General features: G+C 45.8%; 1 protein-coding gene across 2 annotated transcripts in view; it reads left to right on the forward strand.

The window, feature by feature from the left end:
- TRIP4 (thyroid hormone receptor interactor 4) overlaps positions 1-15852 on the forward strand; it is a 269161-nt gene that overhangs the window by 116998 nt on the left and 136311 nt on the right. For both annotated transcript variants that reach the window (XM_030188088.1, XM_030188095.1), the window contains exon 6: positions 6806-6920. In XM_030188088.1, the coding sequence (XP_030043948.1) occupies positions 6806-6920 (115 nt within the window). The remainder of the gene's footprint in view (positions 1-6805; positions 6921-15852) is intronic.

A 15852-nucleotide genomic window follows, 5' to 3' on the forward strand; every position in this document is an offset into this window, starting at 1 on the left:
TTGTCTTAGCAAACATTCTGTAACTAAAACCAGTTTCTCATTCCTCATACAGCTTTATCCTCAATTTTGCCACCCACTCCTACTTATCCCAATGCCTTTGTCTTACCCATCTTTTCTATTTGTCCCAACTACACACGTCCCTTTGCTATCTATTAAGATGTTTCATTGTCTTTTGCTGACATTGTGAGTACTGTATTAATTTCTATTCTCCGAGGACAAGCAGGCTGCTTGTTCTCACTGATGGGTGACGTCCACGGCACCCCCTCCAATCGGAATCTTCACTAGCAAAGACGTTTGCTAGCCCTCGCGCCGATGCGCACCGCGCATGCGCGGCCGTCTTCCCGCCCGAACCGGCTCGTGTTCGTCAGTCTTCTTTTGTCCGCGCTCGAGACGGTCGTGTTTTGCCGCTGTTTCGTGCCCCTCAGAGGACCCTCGCGCGTCTTTCGTGTTTTTCAAAAAAAAAAAAAAAGAGAGAGTACCTTTTCCCCGTATTTCCAGCTTTTTCCCAGCGTAAGTTTTCTTTCGCTTTCGGCAGCGGCCTTGTTGGTCGCCCGCACGGGTTTTTTTTCCCCCCTTTTTGTCTCGGTGCCTCTTGTCATCATCGTGAATTTTGATTTCACCGGCGCAATTTTTCCGCCCATGACATCGAAGCCTTCCAACGACTTCAAGAAGTGCACCCAGTGCGCCCGGATAATCTCGCTCACTGATAGGCACGCCTCATGTCTTCAGTGTCTGGGGGCTGGGCACCGCCCGCAGGCCTGTAGTCTTTGTGCTCTTTTGCAGAAGAGGACTCGGGTAGTGAGATTAGCCTAGTGGAACGTTCTGTTCTCCGGCGCTTCGACGGCATCGGCATCTAGAGATTCGTCGGGTGCATCGACGTCGGCAGCACCGAAGTCTTCGGGGATCGCATTGACGTCGACTGCATTGAGGCGTCTTCCTCCTGCATCGTCGGTACCGAGGCTTTGGAAGAGTGCGTCGGCGTCGGTGGTACCGGGACCCCCTCTGGTGCTGATGTCGTCGGACGGTGGTGCTTCGTCTGGAGTGCAGGTGAGGGCTGTCCATTCCCCTGCTGGTGGCGGTGAGCCTTCGGGTAGGCCTCCTCCTGCCCTGAGGGCTCCTGCGGTACAGCCCCCCTGGGGTCGACCATCTCCGGCCCCGAGGAAGCGACGTCTGGATTCAAGTCCTCCTCATCGGTACCGGGGAGCTCCGGTGACATGCTTCGCTCGAAGAAGTCGAAGAAGCATCATCACCGGTCACCTTCCCGACTTGGTACCGGGAGCTCTGGGTCGCCGAGGGAGTCGGGACCCAGCAGCCATCGGCACCGGGAGGACCGCTCACCCTCCATCCAGGAGGTGTCGGTGCGCTCTGCCTCGGACAGCCCGGTACCGCCTCCATGCCCGGAACAGATTCTGACCTCGACGCCTGCACCGGCTCCTCAGTCTTTCTCTACAGCCGCTCTGCACGAGAGTCTCCGGGCTGTTCTTCCTGGCATTCTGGAAGACCTGTTGCGTCCTTCTCCGGTACCGGGGGTGCTTACGCCACCGGTGCCGTCGAGTGAGGCGACAGCTGGCCCTTTGCCCGGGGTGAGGTCCCCAGTACCGGTACCGGTTTCGGCTGCCTCCCAGGTGGACTCCCCGACGACGTCGAGGGAGGGAGCTTCGCCGCTGCCGGCCAGGGAGTCCACCTCTCGACGCTCCCACCGTGGCCGTGGTTCCACGGAGTCGAGACGGACACGGCTTCAGACACAGGTCCGTGAACTTGTGTCTGATACCGATGATGAGGCCTCGTGGGAGGCAGAGGAAGACATCAGATATTTCTCTGACGAGGAGTCTGATGGCCTTCCTTCTGACCCCACTCCCTCCCCTGAAAGACAGCTTTCTCCTCCCGAGAGTCTGTCTTTCTCGGCCTTTGTCCGGGAGATGTCTACGGTCATCCCCTTCCCGGTGGTTGTGGAGGATGAGCCAAGGGCTGAAATGTTTGAGCTCTTGTTTATACTTCTCCACCTAAGGAAGCGTCCACAGTACCCATGCATCATATCCTGAAGAAGACATTGCTGGCGAACTGGACCAAGCCTCTAACTAATCCCCACATTCCCAAAAAGATAGAATCCCAATATCGGATCCATGGGGACCCAGAGCTGATGCGCACTCAGTTGCCTCACAACTCTGGTGTGGTGGATCTGGCCCTGAAGAAGGCTAAGAGTTCTAGGGAGCATGCTTCGGCGCCTCCGGGCAAAGACCCCAGAACCTTAGACTCCTTTGGGAGGAAGGCCTACCATTCTTCCATGCTCGTGGCCAAGATTCAATCTTACCAGCTGTACACGAGCATCCATATGCGGAATAATGTGAGGAAGCTGGCGGACTTGGTGGACCAGCTCCCTTCTGAGCAAGCCAAGCCGTTTCAGGAGGTGGTCAGGCAGCTGAAGGCATGTAGAAAATTCCTGGCCAGAGGGGTATTTGATACCTTTGATGTTGCGTCCAGGGCCGCTGCTCAAGGTGTGGTGATGCGCAGACTCTCATGGCTGCGTGCCTCCGACCTGGAGAATAGGATCCAGCAGCGGATTGCGGACTCCCCTTGCCGTGTGGATAACATTTTTGGAGAAAAAGTCGAACAGGTGGTAGAACAGCTCCACCAGCGGGATAACGCTTTTGACAAATTCTCCCGCCGGCAGCCTTCAGCATCTACCTCATCAGGTAGGCGTTTTTATGGGGGAAGGAGGACTCTTCCCTACTCTTCTGGTAAGCGTAGGTACAATCCTCCCTCTCGACAGCCTGCGGCCCAGGCTAAGCCCCCGCGCGCTCACTCTCGTCAGCAGCGTGTGCCTCAGCAAGGCCCCTCAGCTCCCCAGCAAAAGCAGGGGGCGAGCTTTTGACTGGCTCCAGCAGAGCATAGCCGATGTCAAAGTGTCCATGCCGGACGATCTACCGGTCGGGGGGAGGTTGAAAGTTTTTCGTCAAAGGTGGCCTCTTATAACCTCCGACCAGTGGGTTCTCCAAATAGTCCGGCAAGGATACGCCCTCAATTTGACCTCCATACCTCCAAATTGCCCACCGGGAGCTCAGTCTTTCAGCTTCCAGCACAAGCAGGTACTTGCAGAGGAACTCTCCGCCCTTCTCAGCGCCAATGCGGTCGAGCCCGTGCCACCCGGGCAAGAAGGGCTGGGATTCTATTCCAGGTACTTCCTTGTGGAAAAGAAAACGGGGGGATGCGTCCCATCCTAGACCTAAGGGCCCTGAACAAATATCTGGTCAAGGAAAAGTTCAGGATGCTTTCCCTGGGCACCCTTCTTCCCATGATTCAGGAAAAAGATTGGCTATGCTCTCTGGACTTAAAGGATGCTTACATGCATATTCCGATACTGCCAGCTCACAGACAGTATCTCCGATTCCGTCTGGGAACGCGTCACTTCAAGTACTGTGTGCTACCCTTTGGACTCGCCTCCGCGCCCAGGGTGTTCACAAAGTGTCTGGCTGTGGTAGCAGCAGCGCTCCGCAGGCTTGGGGTGCACGTGTTCCCTTATCTCCACGATTGGCTGGTGAAGAACACATCCGAGGCAGGAGCTCTACAGTCCATGCAGATGACTATTCGACTCCTGGAGCTACTGGGGTTTGTGATAAATTATCCAAAGTCCCACCTTCTCCCAGTACAGAGACTTGAATTCATAGGAGCTCTGCTGGATTCTCGGACGGCTCGTGCCTATCTCCCGGAAACAAGGGCCAACAATCTGTTGTCCCTCATCTTCCAGGTGCGAGCGTCCCAGCAGATCACAGCTCGGCAGATGTTGAGATTGCTCGGCCACATGGCCTCCACAGTTCATGTGACTCCCATGGCTCGTCTTCACATGCGATCTGCTCAATGGACCCTAGCTTCCCAGTGGTTTCAGGCTGCTGGGGATCTAGAAGACGTGATCCACCTGTCCACGAGTTTTCTCGAATCCCTACACTGGTGGACGATTTGGTCCAATTTGACTCTGGGACGCCCTTTCCAAATTCCTCAGCCGCAAAAAGGGCTGACTACAGATGCGTCTCTCCTGGGGTGGGGAGCTCATGTCGATGGGCTTCATACCCAGGGAAGCTGGTCCCTCCAGGAACAAGGTCTACAGATCAATCTCCTGGAGTTACGAGCGGTCTGGAACGCTCTGAAGGCTTTCAGAGATTGGCTGTCCCACCAAATTATCCAAATTCAGACAGACAACCAGGTTGCCATGTATTACATCAACAAGCAGGGGGGCACCGGATCTCACCCCCTGTGTCAGGAAGCCGTCAGCATGTGGCTGTGGGCTCGCCGTTATGGCATGTTTCTCCAAGCCACATATCTGGCAGGCGTAAACAACAGACTGGCCGACAGGTTGAGCAAGATTATGCAGCCTCACGAGTGGTCGCTGAACTCCAGAGTAGTGCGCCGGATCTTCCAAGTGTGGGGCACCCCCTTGGTAGATCTCTTCGCATCTCGAGCCAACCACAAGGTCCCTCAGTTCTGTTCCAGACTTCAGGCCCACGGCCGACTGGCATCGGATGCCTTCCTCCTGGATTGGGGGGAAGGCCTGCTGTATGCTTATCCTCCCATACCTCTGGTGGGGAAGACTTTGTTGAAACTCAAGCAAGACCGAGGCACCATGATTCTGATTGCTCCTTTTTGGCCGCGTCAGATCTGGTTCCCTCTTCTTCTGGAGTTGTCCTCCGAAGAACCGTGGAGATTGGAGTGTTTTCCGACCCTCATCACCCAGAATGAATGGGCGCTTCTGCATCCCAACCTCCAGTCTCTGGCTCTCACGGCCTGGATGTTGAGAGCGTAGACTTTGCCTCTTTGGGTCTGTCGGAGGGTGTCTCCCGTGTCTTGCTTGCTTCCAGGAAAGATTCCACTAAGAGGAGTTACTTCTTTTTATGGAGGAGGTTTGTCGTCTGGTGTGACAGCAAGGCCTTAGATCCTCGCTCTTGTCCTACACAGACCCTGCTTGACTACCTTCTGCACTTGTCTGAGTCTGGTCTCAAGACCAACTCTGTAAGGGTTCACCTTAGCGCAATCAGTGCATACCATTACCGTGTGGAAGGTAAGCCGATCTCGGGACAGCCTTTAGTTGTTCACTTTATGAGAGGTTTGCTTTTGTCAAAGCCCCCCATCAAACCTCCTACAGTGTCATGGGATCTCAATGTCGTTCTCACCCAGCTGATGAAACCTTCTTTTGAGCCACTGAATTCATGCCATCTGAAGTACTTGACCTGGAAGGTCATTTTCTTGGTGGCAGTAACTTCAGCTCGTAGAGTCAGTGAGCTTCAGGCCCTGGTAGCCCATGCTCCTTACACCAAATTTCATCATAATAGAGTAGTCCTCCGCACTCACCCTAAGTTCTTGCCGAAGGTGGTGTCGGAGTTCCATCTGAACCAGTCAATTGTCTTGCCAACATTCTTTCTCCGTCCTCATTCCTACCCTGCTGAACGTCAGCTGCACACATTGGACTGCAAAAGAGCATTGGCCTTCTATCTGGAGCGGACACAGCCCAACAGACAGTCCGCCCAAATGTTTGTTTCTTTTGATCCCAACAGGAGGGGAGTGGCTGTGGGGAAACGCACCTTATCAAATTGGCTAGCAGACTGCATTTCCTTCACTTACGCCCAGGCTGGGCTGGCTCTTGAGGGTCATGTCACGGCTCATAATGTTAGAGCCATGGCAGCGTCAGTGGCCCACTTGAAGTCAGCCACTATTGAAGAGATCTGCAAGGCTGCGACGTGGTCATCTGTCCACACATTCACATCTCATTACTGCCTGCAGCAGGATACCCAACGCGACAGTCGGTTCGGACAGTCGGTGCTTCAAAATCTGTTTGGGGTTTAGAATCCAACTCCACCCCCCTAGGCCCAATTTTTATTCTGTTCCAGGCTACACTCTCAGTTAGTTGGATAAGTTGTTAGGTCAATCTCAGTTATGTCCTCGCCGTTGCGAGGCCCAATTGACCATGTTTGTTGTTTTGAGTGAGCCTGGGGGCTAGGGATACCCCATCAGTGAGAACAAGCAGCCTGCTTGTCCTCGGAGAAAGCGAATGCTACATACCTGTAGAAGGTATTCTCCGAGGACAGCAGGCTGATTGTTCTCACAAACCCGCCCGCCTCCCCTTTGGAGTTGTGTCTTCCCTTGTCTTTGTCTTGCCACATACGGGACTGACAAACACGAGCCGGTTCGGGCGGGAAGACGGCCGCGCATGCGCATCGGCGCGAGGGCTAGCAAACGTCTTTGCTAGTGAAGATTCCGATTGGAGGGGGTGCCGTGGACGTCGCCCATCAGTGAGAACAATCAGCCTGCTGTCCTCGGAGAATACCTTCTACAGGTATGTAGCATTCGCTTTATATGTATGTTCTGTTGTTCTGTTTAATGATACCATATCATATCATTGCTGTTTACCTCAACTGTTCTAATTGGATATTATGCTGACATTTAGTTAATTTACTGTAGTTAAACTGTTAATTATCATGTAGGCTGCTGTGCAAAGCCTTGAGTGAATCTCTTAATAAAGATGGTTCATAAATCTCAAATATATAAAATAAATGCACACAGAGCTTGTATCTATCTTGCGGTAATTTGCCAGTCTAAAGATGATAGCTGTTGTATGCTGTAACCTAATTCTGACTGGTGATAGTGGAACTATTTATGTTCTACTTTCAATCAGTAAGCACTCTCTGTGGTTAAGCTGAATAGTTTTAAAAGACACACATAGAATAAATCTGTTCTCTGCATCTTCTTAAGTTGTAGCTTTTGTGCTGAAAGAGCTTCCTGATTCCTCAGCAATGAATCCTCTTATGTCTGGTCCTAGGTAGTGAGGCTCCTGGGAAGACAGACCTGCTGCCCCATCATGAAGCTCGATTCCGGGCAGGCCTAGAGAAAGCCATGCAGCATAAAGATAAGCTGCTGGAGTTTGACAGGACCAGGTATGAGAGAACTTCATGGACTAATGTCCCCGGGGAGCTGGGGGGGGGGGGGTCAGAATTAGGAATGTACCAACTAAAAATCAGGCAACTGGTTCAAGATTTTGGTGAGAAAGAGTTTGTTTGTTTTTGTTTTCTTTCAAGGATATTAAAGTATATTGCTTAATCACTGAAATTTTCTGTGAATATTTCATGGATCCATTGCAGATTTCTGTGGATCTTTGCGAGTAGCTGTAATTTTTTAAAATGTGCAGAATTCAAATGACCTTGTGAAACATGTATATATTCATAGAGTTAGTTCACAAGACTTTTTTTTAAAGCAGTTCACACACTTCTAGTCAAAACATACCTCAGTTTTATCTTTGGAGACTAAAAAATTTATTTGATCCTAGCCGATAGCAGGAAAATGCAGCTGGTAGCACGATAAGTCCAGTGCTTCTTTTATTCATTTTCTATGCCTATGATACCTTTTCTGTTCATGTGATTCCCAGCTCACTCAGATCAGCTGTTTAGCCTGCATGATGCTCCATGGATTTCTGCAGCACACATTGTGGTTCAAAGAACTTTGAATGAGGCAGTAGAGGAACTAACAGCAGGAAGAGCATATTAGCCACTCTCTTGCTGTCAGCTGGGATCAGGCTACTTGAACAAGGAGGGACTCAAGGAGAGACTCAAGGAGATTTGTTGTAGTGGGAGGGTGGAGAGAGAAAGAGATAGAGGTGGCAGATGGTGTCTGTCAGTAGCAGGCAGACAAATTGTGAGGTACTTAAAAGAGCCAGGTTTCAGGCTCATAGAACTTTGAAGTCTACTCTTTAGTTGGAGATGTAAATTTATATCTGGAAAGTCTTTCAGATGCTCAAGTAATAATTTTTACACATCTCTGGAGGGATTGAGTCCTTATTAAATAATTCTGCTACACACGAGAAGGGGCATCAATTAGATTTATTAGCAGCATCTATTCCATCTTTAGATAGTCATTGTGATTTTGTATTTCAAGGTACATTATGAATACCATGGTCGAACCATTTCTTATTGCATTTTACTTTACAATAGGAAGATGTAACAAAAGATTCACCAAAAATCCCTACAATCTGCGTACATAGGACTAGGCTCGATCCTTCTGTTTTTTGGAGTGAAATTGATTCCCATTTGAAACTTTTTTAGAGGACTGGACCCAATTGGGATAGGGTAGTTTTGGATAAATTTAGCACCTATTAAAACCAAGACCAAGGTTTTTAGGAAATCTGGTAGGTGGTTTGACACAGAATTATTAATGGTGAAACAGGTATGCAGGAAATAAGAAAGATTATAAAGGAAACAGGTGTCAGATAATAATAAATCTAGGTGGTGTAATTGTATACACAATTATAAGGCTGCTCTTAAAAGATGTGATGATTTTTCCAGCTTGATAGGAGCTGAGCGACCTGATGTGAAGAAACTATTTTCTCTGTTAGATAAGCCAACTGATTTAAATTTGGTATTAGGCAATACTGGTTCTGATACTTCAAATGCTTTAGAATTGGTGAGGGTTTTTAGAGCTAAAGTTTCATCCATTAGAGAACAACTTTGTCACCTCTTTCTGCAGTTAAACCCAAAGAATCTGATACAGGTATACCAGCTGACAGATTTTTTAATAAGTTTACCAGCATTACATTTGATGATACAAGACACTTAACACTTAAAATATGCTAAATCTTTCTGTTGTTTAGATAGCTGTACTCCTTATCAGTATGGTCATGCTTCAGCTAAATTTCTGTCTAATTTAATGGACTGGTTAAGTTTTCATCTAGAAAATTAGGAGGAGGCATTGTTCTCACTCCAGTTTCCAAAAATTTGAAATCCAGTCTTTTAGAAATCAGTAACTATTGTCCTGTAGCCTCCATTTCACTTTTTATTAAGATCATGGAGGGATATGTTACTGAGCTATTAGTCAACTGTTTGACTCAGCACCCAATCTTTTATAGCACCCAATCTGAATTTAGATCAAACTTCAGCACAGAGACAGTTATTGGTGCCCTAGTGGCGCATAGGTAAAAAGCATTGAGCAAGGGTCAGTGTGCGATCGATTTGTGAGATGGCCGCTGCCTAGGTGGTCACGGAGCCGCCGCTCCAGAGACCCCGGTTCGGGATACGACTGAGAAAGGGCCGTTTGACCCGCACACGGATTCAGAGTCGGCGGACTGGCAGTCAGCTGCCACCTCCCGTGCATCTAGCGGGCTTCCTCCCCGAGCAGGTCGGCGCTGGGTGCCGACCGTGGCTCCCTCCTTGCTGCAGGGCCAAGACGCTGCCCCAATCGGACTTCAGCTCTCACCTGCAACCCGGAAGGGTGCTCCTACCTGTGAACTGGAACGGACGGATCGGTATTGGGAGCCGACTGCAGCTTCCTCCCAGCCACGGGACCATGGCGATACCCGGACTGGACACCGAGGCCTATCCACAGCTCAGCAGCGCCGGTTGGCAGCAGCGCGAGGGAGCGCTGCCCGACCGACCACCAGCTTTGAGAAGCAGAGCCGAGAGGGCAGCTGGGCAGCATGCGGACAGTCTCCACGGATCCATGCCAGCCGCAGGGGGAGCAGCCCGATTCCACCCCGGGAGCAGCCAGAGTACCTGAGCCCGCATCCATTCTGGGAGTAGCCTGAGTCCCTGAGCCGGGGAACACAACACTGAACAACTGATCATGAGTACAGCATGCCTGTGAGAGCCGCCTGCAAGGCATCTGACCAAACCAGGAAACTAAGCGGCGAACAGTCTAATCTGTATAAATTCATCAAACCAATAGAAAAATGAACCAAGTAACTCTGCGTGTGTAGGTTGGGACTTTATTATCAGAGGTCCGAACATAGGTGAGATCTTAGCTAGGGAAAGCAACGTTTAGGACTGTTCAGTACATTTATTAGGGAGCTGGCTGGGATATAGCAGAAGATTCAGAGAAAGTCTAAAACCAGTATTTAAGAGCCACACCCCCAGCCGATCACGTTCCAAAGAGCAACTAAGACAATTACCATCCTATTGTCATTCACATACCTTCCCTGACCTAGAGAAAACTCTGACAGGAAACTGAACCGAAACTAAATAAAGTGCCTATTGGAAAATTGATCAGAAACATTGCAGCAGGATCAGAGTGAGAAGGAAACTCCCAACCAGAATCCTTTGTGCTGCATGTATGACACCTCCCTGCTAATTCCCAGAAGGTGCTTTGAAGTTGAATCCTCCAACCTAAATACTCTGGGTGACAAGCGTGACCCCCCACCACGAACTACCTGAAGGAGCTCCGTAGGCCCCCCTCCAGCCAAAGCCAGTAATACGAGTAAGAAAACTATCTGGGAAGGAGGGAGGGAAACATATAGCTGCTAAGAGACAGATCAAAGGAAAACACTAACCCCAAATTACACTTCTCCCTCCTACCTGCCCTGCTCAGCAACCCATCATTGAAACCTAACCCAGCACTAACCTCAGCTAGTAAGGCAAGCTGAAATAACACACAAGATCAGAACACCAGACTCACACCAAAGAACAAAAGCTAACCCCACGAATCTAGTCATCAAAAATAGCTCACTACTAGCCTACAGTGAATAGAAACCAAGATGAATACCATCAAACTACTCCTAATAATCTACTCCTTATCACTGATCCACTTTACACTAACCACCCCTCTTGCAAACAGCAACATGATACACATACTGTACAATCATCAAAGACTGACCAGATACACCACACCTCATCAAACAGACAACAACATAAACAAAGGGAGAACACCAATATGTGGACAATCAACACAGAATGCAAAGAAGGGTCCAAACAAACCTACCCCAACAAAGAAACGACAACTAATAAAAGTACATACAGCACCGAACGCAGAAGAGCCATACCAAATAATCCAAGTGGGCTACATCAATGCTAGATCCGCAGTAAACAAAACAGAAATTATAACAGACTGGATCATGGCAGAAAACCTGGATTTACTCTTCATCAATGAAACCTGCATTCATGACCAAAAAGGTTCCATAATCTTAGACCTGTGCCCCCCAGGATACAAAATCACACACTGGACCAGAAAGGAAAAAAGAGGTGGAGGCATAGCACTAATCTATCAATCTCACTTTACCACCGAAACCACTGCTGAGTCCATGACACCTCAATTTGAAATTGCCTCAATTAGAATCCACGACAAAACCCTACGTGATTACCTGAATTGTGTCTTGTTCTACAGACCTCCAGGTAACTGGAGCAAAGGCCAGACTAACTTCATGGGCTTCATTTCCAACACCAATATACTAGTACTAGGAGACATCAACCTACACCTAGAACACGCAATCTCAACCAACGCACGTGATTGTAAAGAATTCCTCCAATTACGAGATCTCAAATGGCCACGAATGCAAGCAACCCACGCCAAAGGGCACACACTTGATATATCACACAAACTTTCAAGAGACCAGAACTTGCTAATAACTGATATTAAATGGTCAGAAACACCCTGGACCGATCATTACAAACTAAACCTGTCCCTACAATGGCAGAAGAATGGAGCATACCAAATCCAAGAACACACATTATACACAACAAGAGGTCGTGTAGATGCGAAAAAATTCTGGCAATTGATATACAACAGGGAATGGACAGCACATACAAATCCATATACTACCTTTTGGATTGGCAGAAAAGATGTAAATGCATACTAGATGAAATAGCACCCATACGAACAAGAACCTCACGCAAGCACAGCTCAATACCATGGTTCAACGATAACCTGAAAAAAACTGAAAACACAATCCAGGAAACTCGAACGAGCATGGAATAAAACAAAAAATGAACTCACACTCAACACATGGAAACAAGCACAAAGAAAGTACAAATACGCAATAAGACAGACCAAAAGATCATACTATAAAACGAAAATAGGGACAGATTACAATGACACACAGAAATTATATCAACTCATGAACAAACTCTTACATACCAACCTGATTACTGCACCAAACTCAGACACCCCATCTGCAGACAAACTTGCTAAGCATTTCAACGAAAAAATTGTAAATCTACGTAACACACTACCCAAAGACAACACTGACATTGAAAACTTTCTTAACGAGCTGGACCCAACCAATGGAGAATACCTTGCCGACCGCATATGGCTTAACTTCGCCCTCCTTACCGTCGATACAGTAGCACGGGCGTTCAGTAGGTTCACCAACACTCACTGTAAACTAGATACCTGCCCCACCTACATACTGAAATCCGCCCCTAACCTCTTCATAACAGATCTCACATCCCACCTAAACTACATGCTTCAGCAAGGTTTCTTCCCAAAGGAAAAAGGCAATATTCTACTCACCCCGATACCAAAAGACACCATGAAAAAAGCAAATGAAATCGCCAACTATCGACCAGTAGCATCCATCCCATTGTCAGTCAAATTGATGGAAAGCATGGTAGCCAAACAACTTACAGAATACATAAACAAATTCTCAATATTACACGAGTCTCAGTCAGGTTTTTGCCCTTTACACAGCACAGAAACAGTACTACTCACTCTAATAGCCAAATTCAAGCAGGAAATAGCAATAGGTAACAACATCCTCCTCCTCCAATTCGACATGTCTAGCACATTCGACACGGTAAACCATAATATATTAATAAGATTACTCGACAAATTCAGACTTGGTGGCAACATACTCAACTGGATCAAGGGTTTCCTAACCACAAGAACATACCAAGTAAAATCAAAATCAAACATATCATCACTGTGGAAAGCAGATTGCAGAGTACCACAAAGATCACTGCTATCGCCAATCCTCATCAACCTAATGATGACCCCACTAGCCAAGACCTTATCCAACCTAGACCTTAACCCTTTCATCTGTGCAGACGATGTCACCATATACATTCCTCTCAGGGAAGGCTCTCCACAAAGTGGATGAACACAAAATCCCACGAGGTAAAGATACAAAGAAACAAAGTGGGAAGTGGACCAATAACTTCAGGGCGCTGAGACTCTGGTGGTATATAAAGAAGTAAACTTTATTGTAGACTCGACACAGTACTGTGTTTTGGCCACAGGCCTGTCTCAGGAGTCTAAATAATCATTTAAAAGAAATTTTTATAAATTAAAAAACGTTACATAAATACACAAAAATATAATTAAAATTAAAAATTTTTGGACAAACATGTATGTAATTATCAACATATAAATTAATGCCTCAACATAATTGAGCCAAATCAAATGTACATTTATATATAAAAAACCTCCATATAAAGCAAATTAGAAAATTGATAAATCAAATGCAACAGAAATTGTCAAACAGACATAACTGTATATTTCATCAAGTATGTCTGATGGGTTTAAATTATTTCAAATTGTAATGTCTAATGATATCACACTTGTGTAAATCATTCATAAGGAGAATATTTTGCAAATACAAAAATATACAAATATAAGTAGAACAAACATAGATTAATATTTTAAGAGCTTATAATTAAATCTAAAGTTATGTTCCAGTTCAAATTTGTATTTGAAATTTTGTATTAGGATTTGAGAAATTATGTTTGAAAAGGACCTTTAAAAACAGCCAGTAGACACCAAGGAAATGTGAATTTAGAGCTTATAATTAAATCTAAAATTGTGTTCAAGTTAAAATTTATATTTGAAATTTTATATTGGAATTTGAAAAATTATATCTGAAAAGGACCTTTAAAAACAGCCAGTAGACACCAAGGAAATGTGAATTTAGAGCTTATAATTAAATCTAAAATTGTGTTCAAGTTAAAATTTATATTTGAAATTTTATATTGGAATTTGAAAAATTATATCTGAAAAGGACCTTTAAAAACAGCCAGTAAACACCAAGGAAATATGAATTTAAAGCTTATAATTAAATCTAAAATTAATTAGGATTTGAAAAATTATATTTGAAAAGGATCTATAAAAATAGCCAGTAAATTGCCTCAAAAAAGTTTATAAAAATGTGAAAAAACTGAAACAATGTAAAAACACCTATTTCTCACTTTGTTTTTTTATATATAAAATTATGACATGTTAAAGGAAAATACCATGCATTATTATAAAGGACAAAGCTTTGCTATAAAAAATGTATTGTGAAAGAACATGAAATCCTTATATTGTCAACTGTATCAAAATAATAAAAAGAATGAAAGTAATGAAAAAATAAAAATTATAAAACAAAGTAAATCAAAACAAATTATAAAAAAAAAAAAAATATATATATATATAATCATACTGAAAGAAAAAAATGTATGTGATAATGAATGCTAAAGAAATGCTACCAGAGTCTTATAAAATAAGTGAATGAAGATTAATATAAAAAATAAAAAAAAAAACAATGAAGTAAAATTATATTAATATGAAAGAATTACCTAAACATATCGTGTGTCTTAAAAGTATATATAATAAGCCGTAGTTAATAAAAAAGTAACCAGCCTTGAGTGATGTAAAAAATGTTGAAGTCTTGAGTGATGCACACAAATATGTTCAAAATTGTTTAGTCTGGTAATAAAAAAATAAACAGTGTTAGTTGTGAAAATGATCCTCCCCTCCGCCTGAGGGTCCTCGGGATCTCCCCTTCACCCTTGCTGCCCAACCTCCTGGTTCACTGCAGTCCACAGGGCAGGGCTCAAAGAAATCAACTTCAAAGCAAACTTAACAAGTTCTTTATTTTGCTTGGGATCCAACAGTCCAGCAGTGCAAAAAGACACAATACTTGAATAAAAAAAAAAAACCTCACAATTCCCCCTGTTGCTCTTCTCAGGGGTACAAACACAGCAAGGAAACAAAAAACTTTTTAACTCCCAGGCTTCCAGCACCCAGCTGGGCTCCTTTTAGACAGTTTTATAGCCCTGGGTCTTCTTTCTCCCCCCTCTCCCTTGGGAGGGGCCAAAACAATGCAAGCAGTTCAAAAAAAAAAAAAAACCAAACACAGTTCTTGAGGCTTCAGCACACAGCTTAACCCCCTTCAGCTTCTTTAAGGCTTTTAGCCACAGTTCACACTCCACCTTCTTCCTGCTGGGCTCAGCCCACTCCGGGAAAATCTCTCATCCCTCTTCAACCAGAACTCTTTAAACTCAAAGTTCATTCACAGCCTGAGCTCTGGAAAATGAAAAGGCCCCACCCATCTGGGTCACTCTCTAAGCACTGACCCATCCTCCCACATGGCCTTTCCTCTTTCCTCTCTTAGCCCAGTTACCATACCATGAAGTTACCTGGTCCCTTAGTTTGTTACCTAAGGAGTGAGCCCAGGCTGAGAGGTCCATAGGCTCTTCCTCGTTCTCCTCTCTTTCTCTCTGCCCAGCTTCTTGATACTCCATGGGCTCCCCGTCCCACCCACTTTGCAGCTGTTCCTCTTTCCCTTGATTACCCTGCAGGGGCACCACCCTTTCCTTGTTAGAGTTCTCTCCCTGTTCCTGCTGGGGAAGGTAATCTCTGTACCAGGCTTTGCCCCGAGGTTGCTGGGAAATGTAGTCTCTTCCTCTCCTCCATTTTACAGGGGTCACGAACCTTTCTCTGCTCTCTCTCGTGGGATGCTGGGTAATGTAGTCTTTTTCCCTCCACCCTTTTCTAGGGGGCATTACTACTTCTCTCGCTCTCTGGGGATGGAATGGAGGCCAGGCTCTGTTCTGCCTATGTCTGCTCGTGAGCCGCCTCCCTTCTTCCTCTTCCACTTCCATCTTATCTACCCCCAGGTCCTCTCCTTCACATAGTGTAATAGAATACTTTATTTCTTATATTGTATATGAAAGAGAAATGATCTGTCGATCCTAATCAAGTGACCCGAGGTTGTAAAACATATGATAGTGGTTGAAAACACGATGAAGAAAGAGATGTAGAACGGATGCAGGGAACTCAGACTAAGTTGAAACTAAGAGCCATGAAGATTTAAGTTTGATAATGTCCTACTGACAGAGCCTTCAATATATTGAT

Source organism: Microcaecilia unicolor, chromosome 1 (assembly GCF_901765095.1).
Source record: "Microcaecilia unicolor chromosome 1, aMicUni1.1, whole genome shotgun sequence".
Taxonomy (NCBI): Eukaryota; Metazoa; Chordata; class Amphibia; order Gymnophiona; family Siphonopidae; genus Microcaecilia; species Microcaecilia unicolor.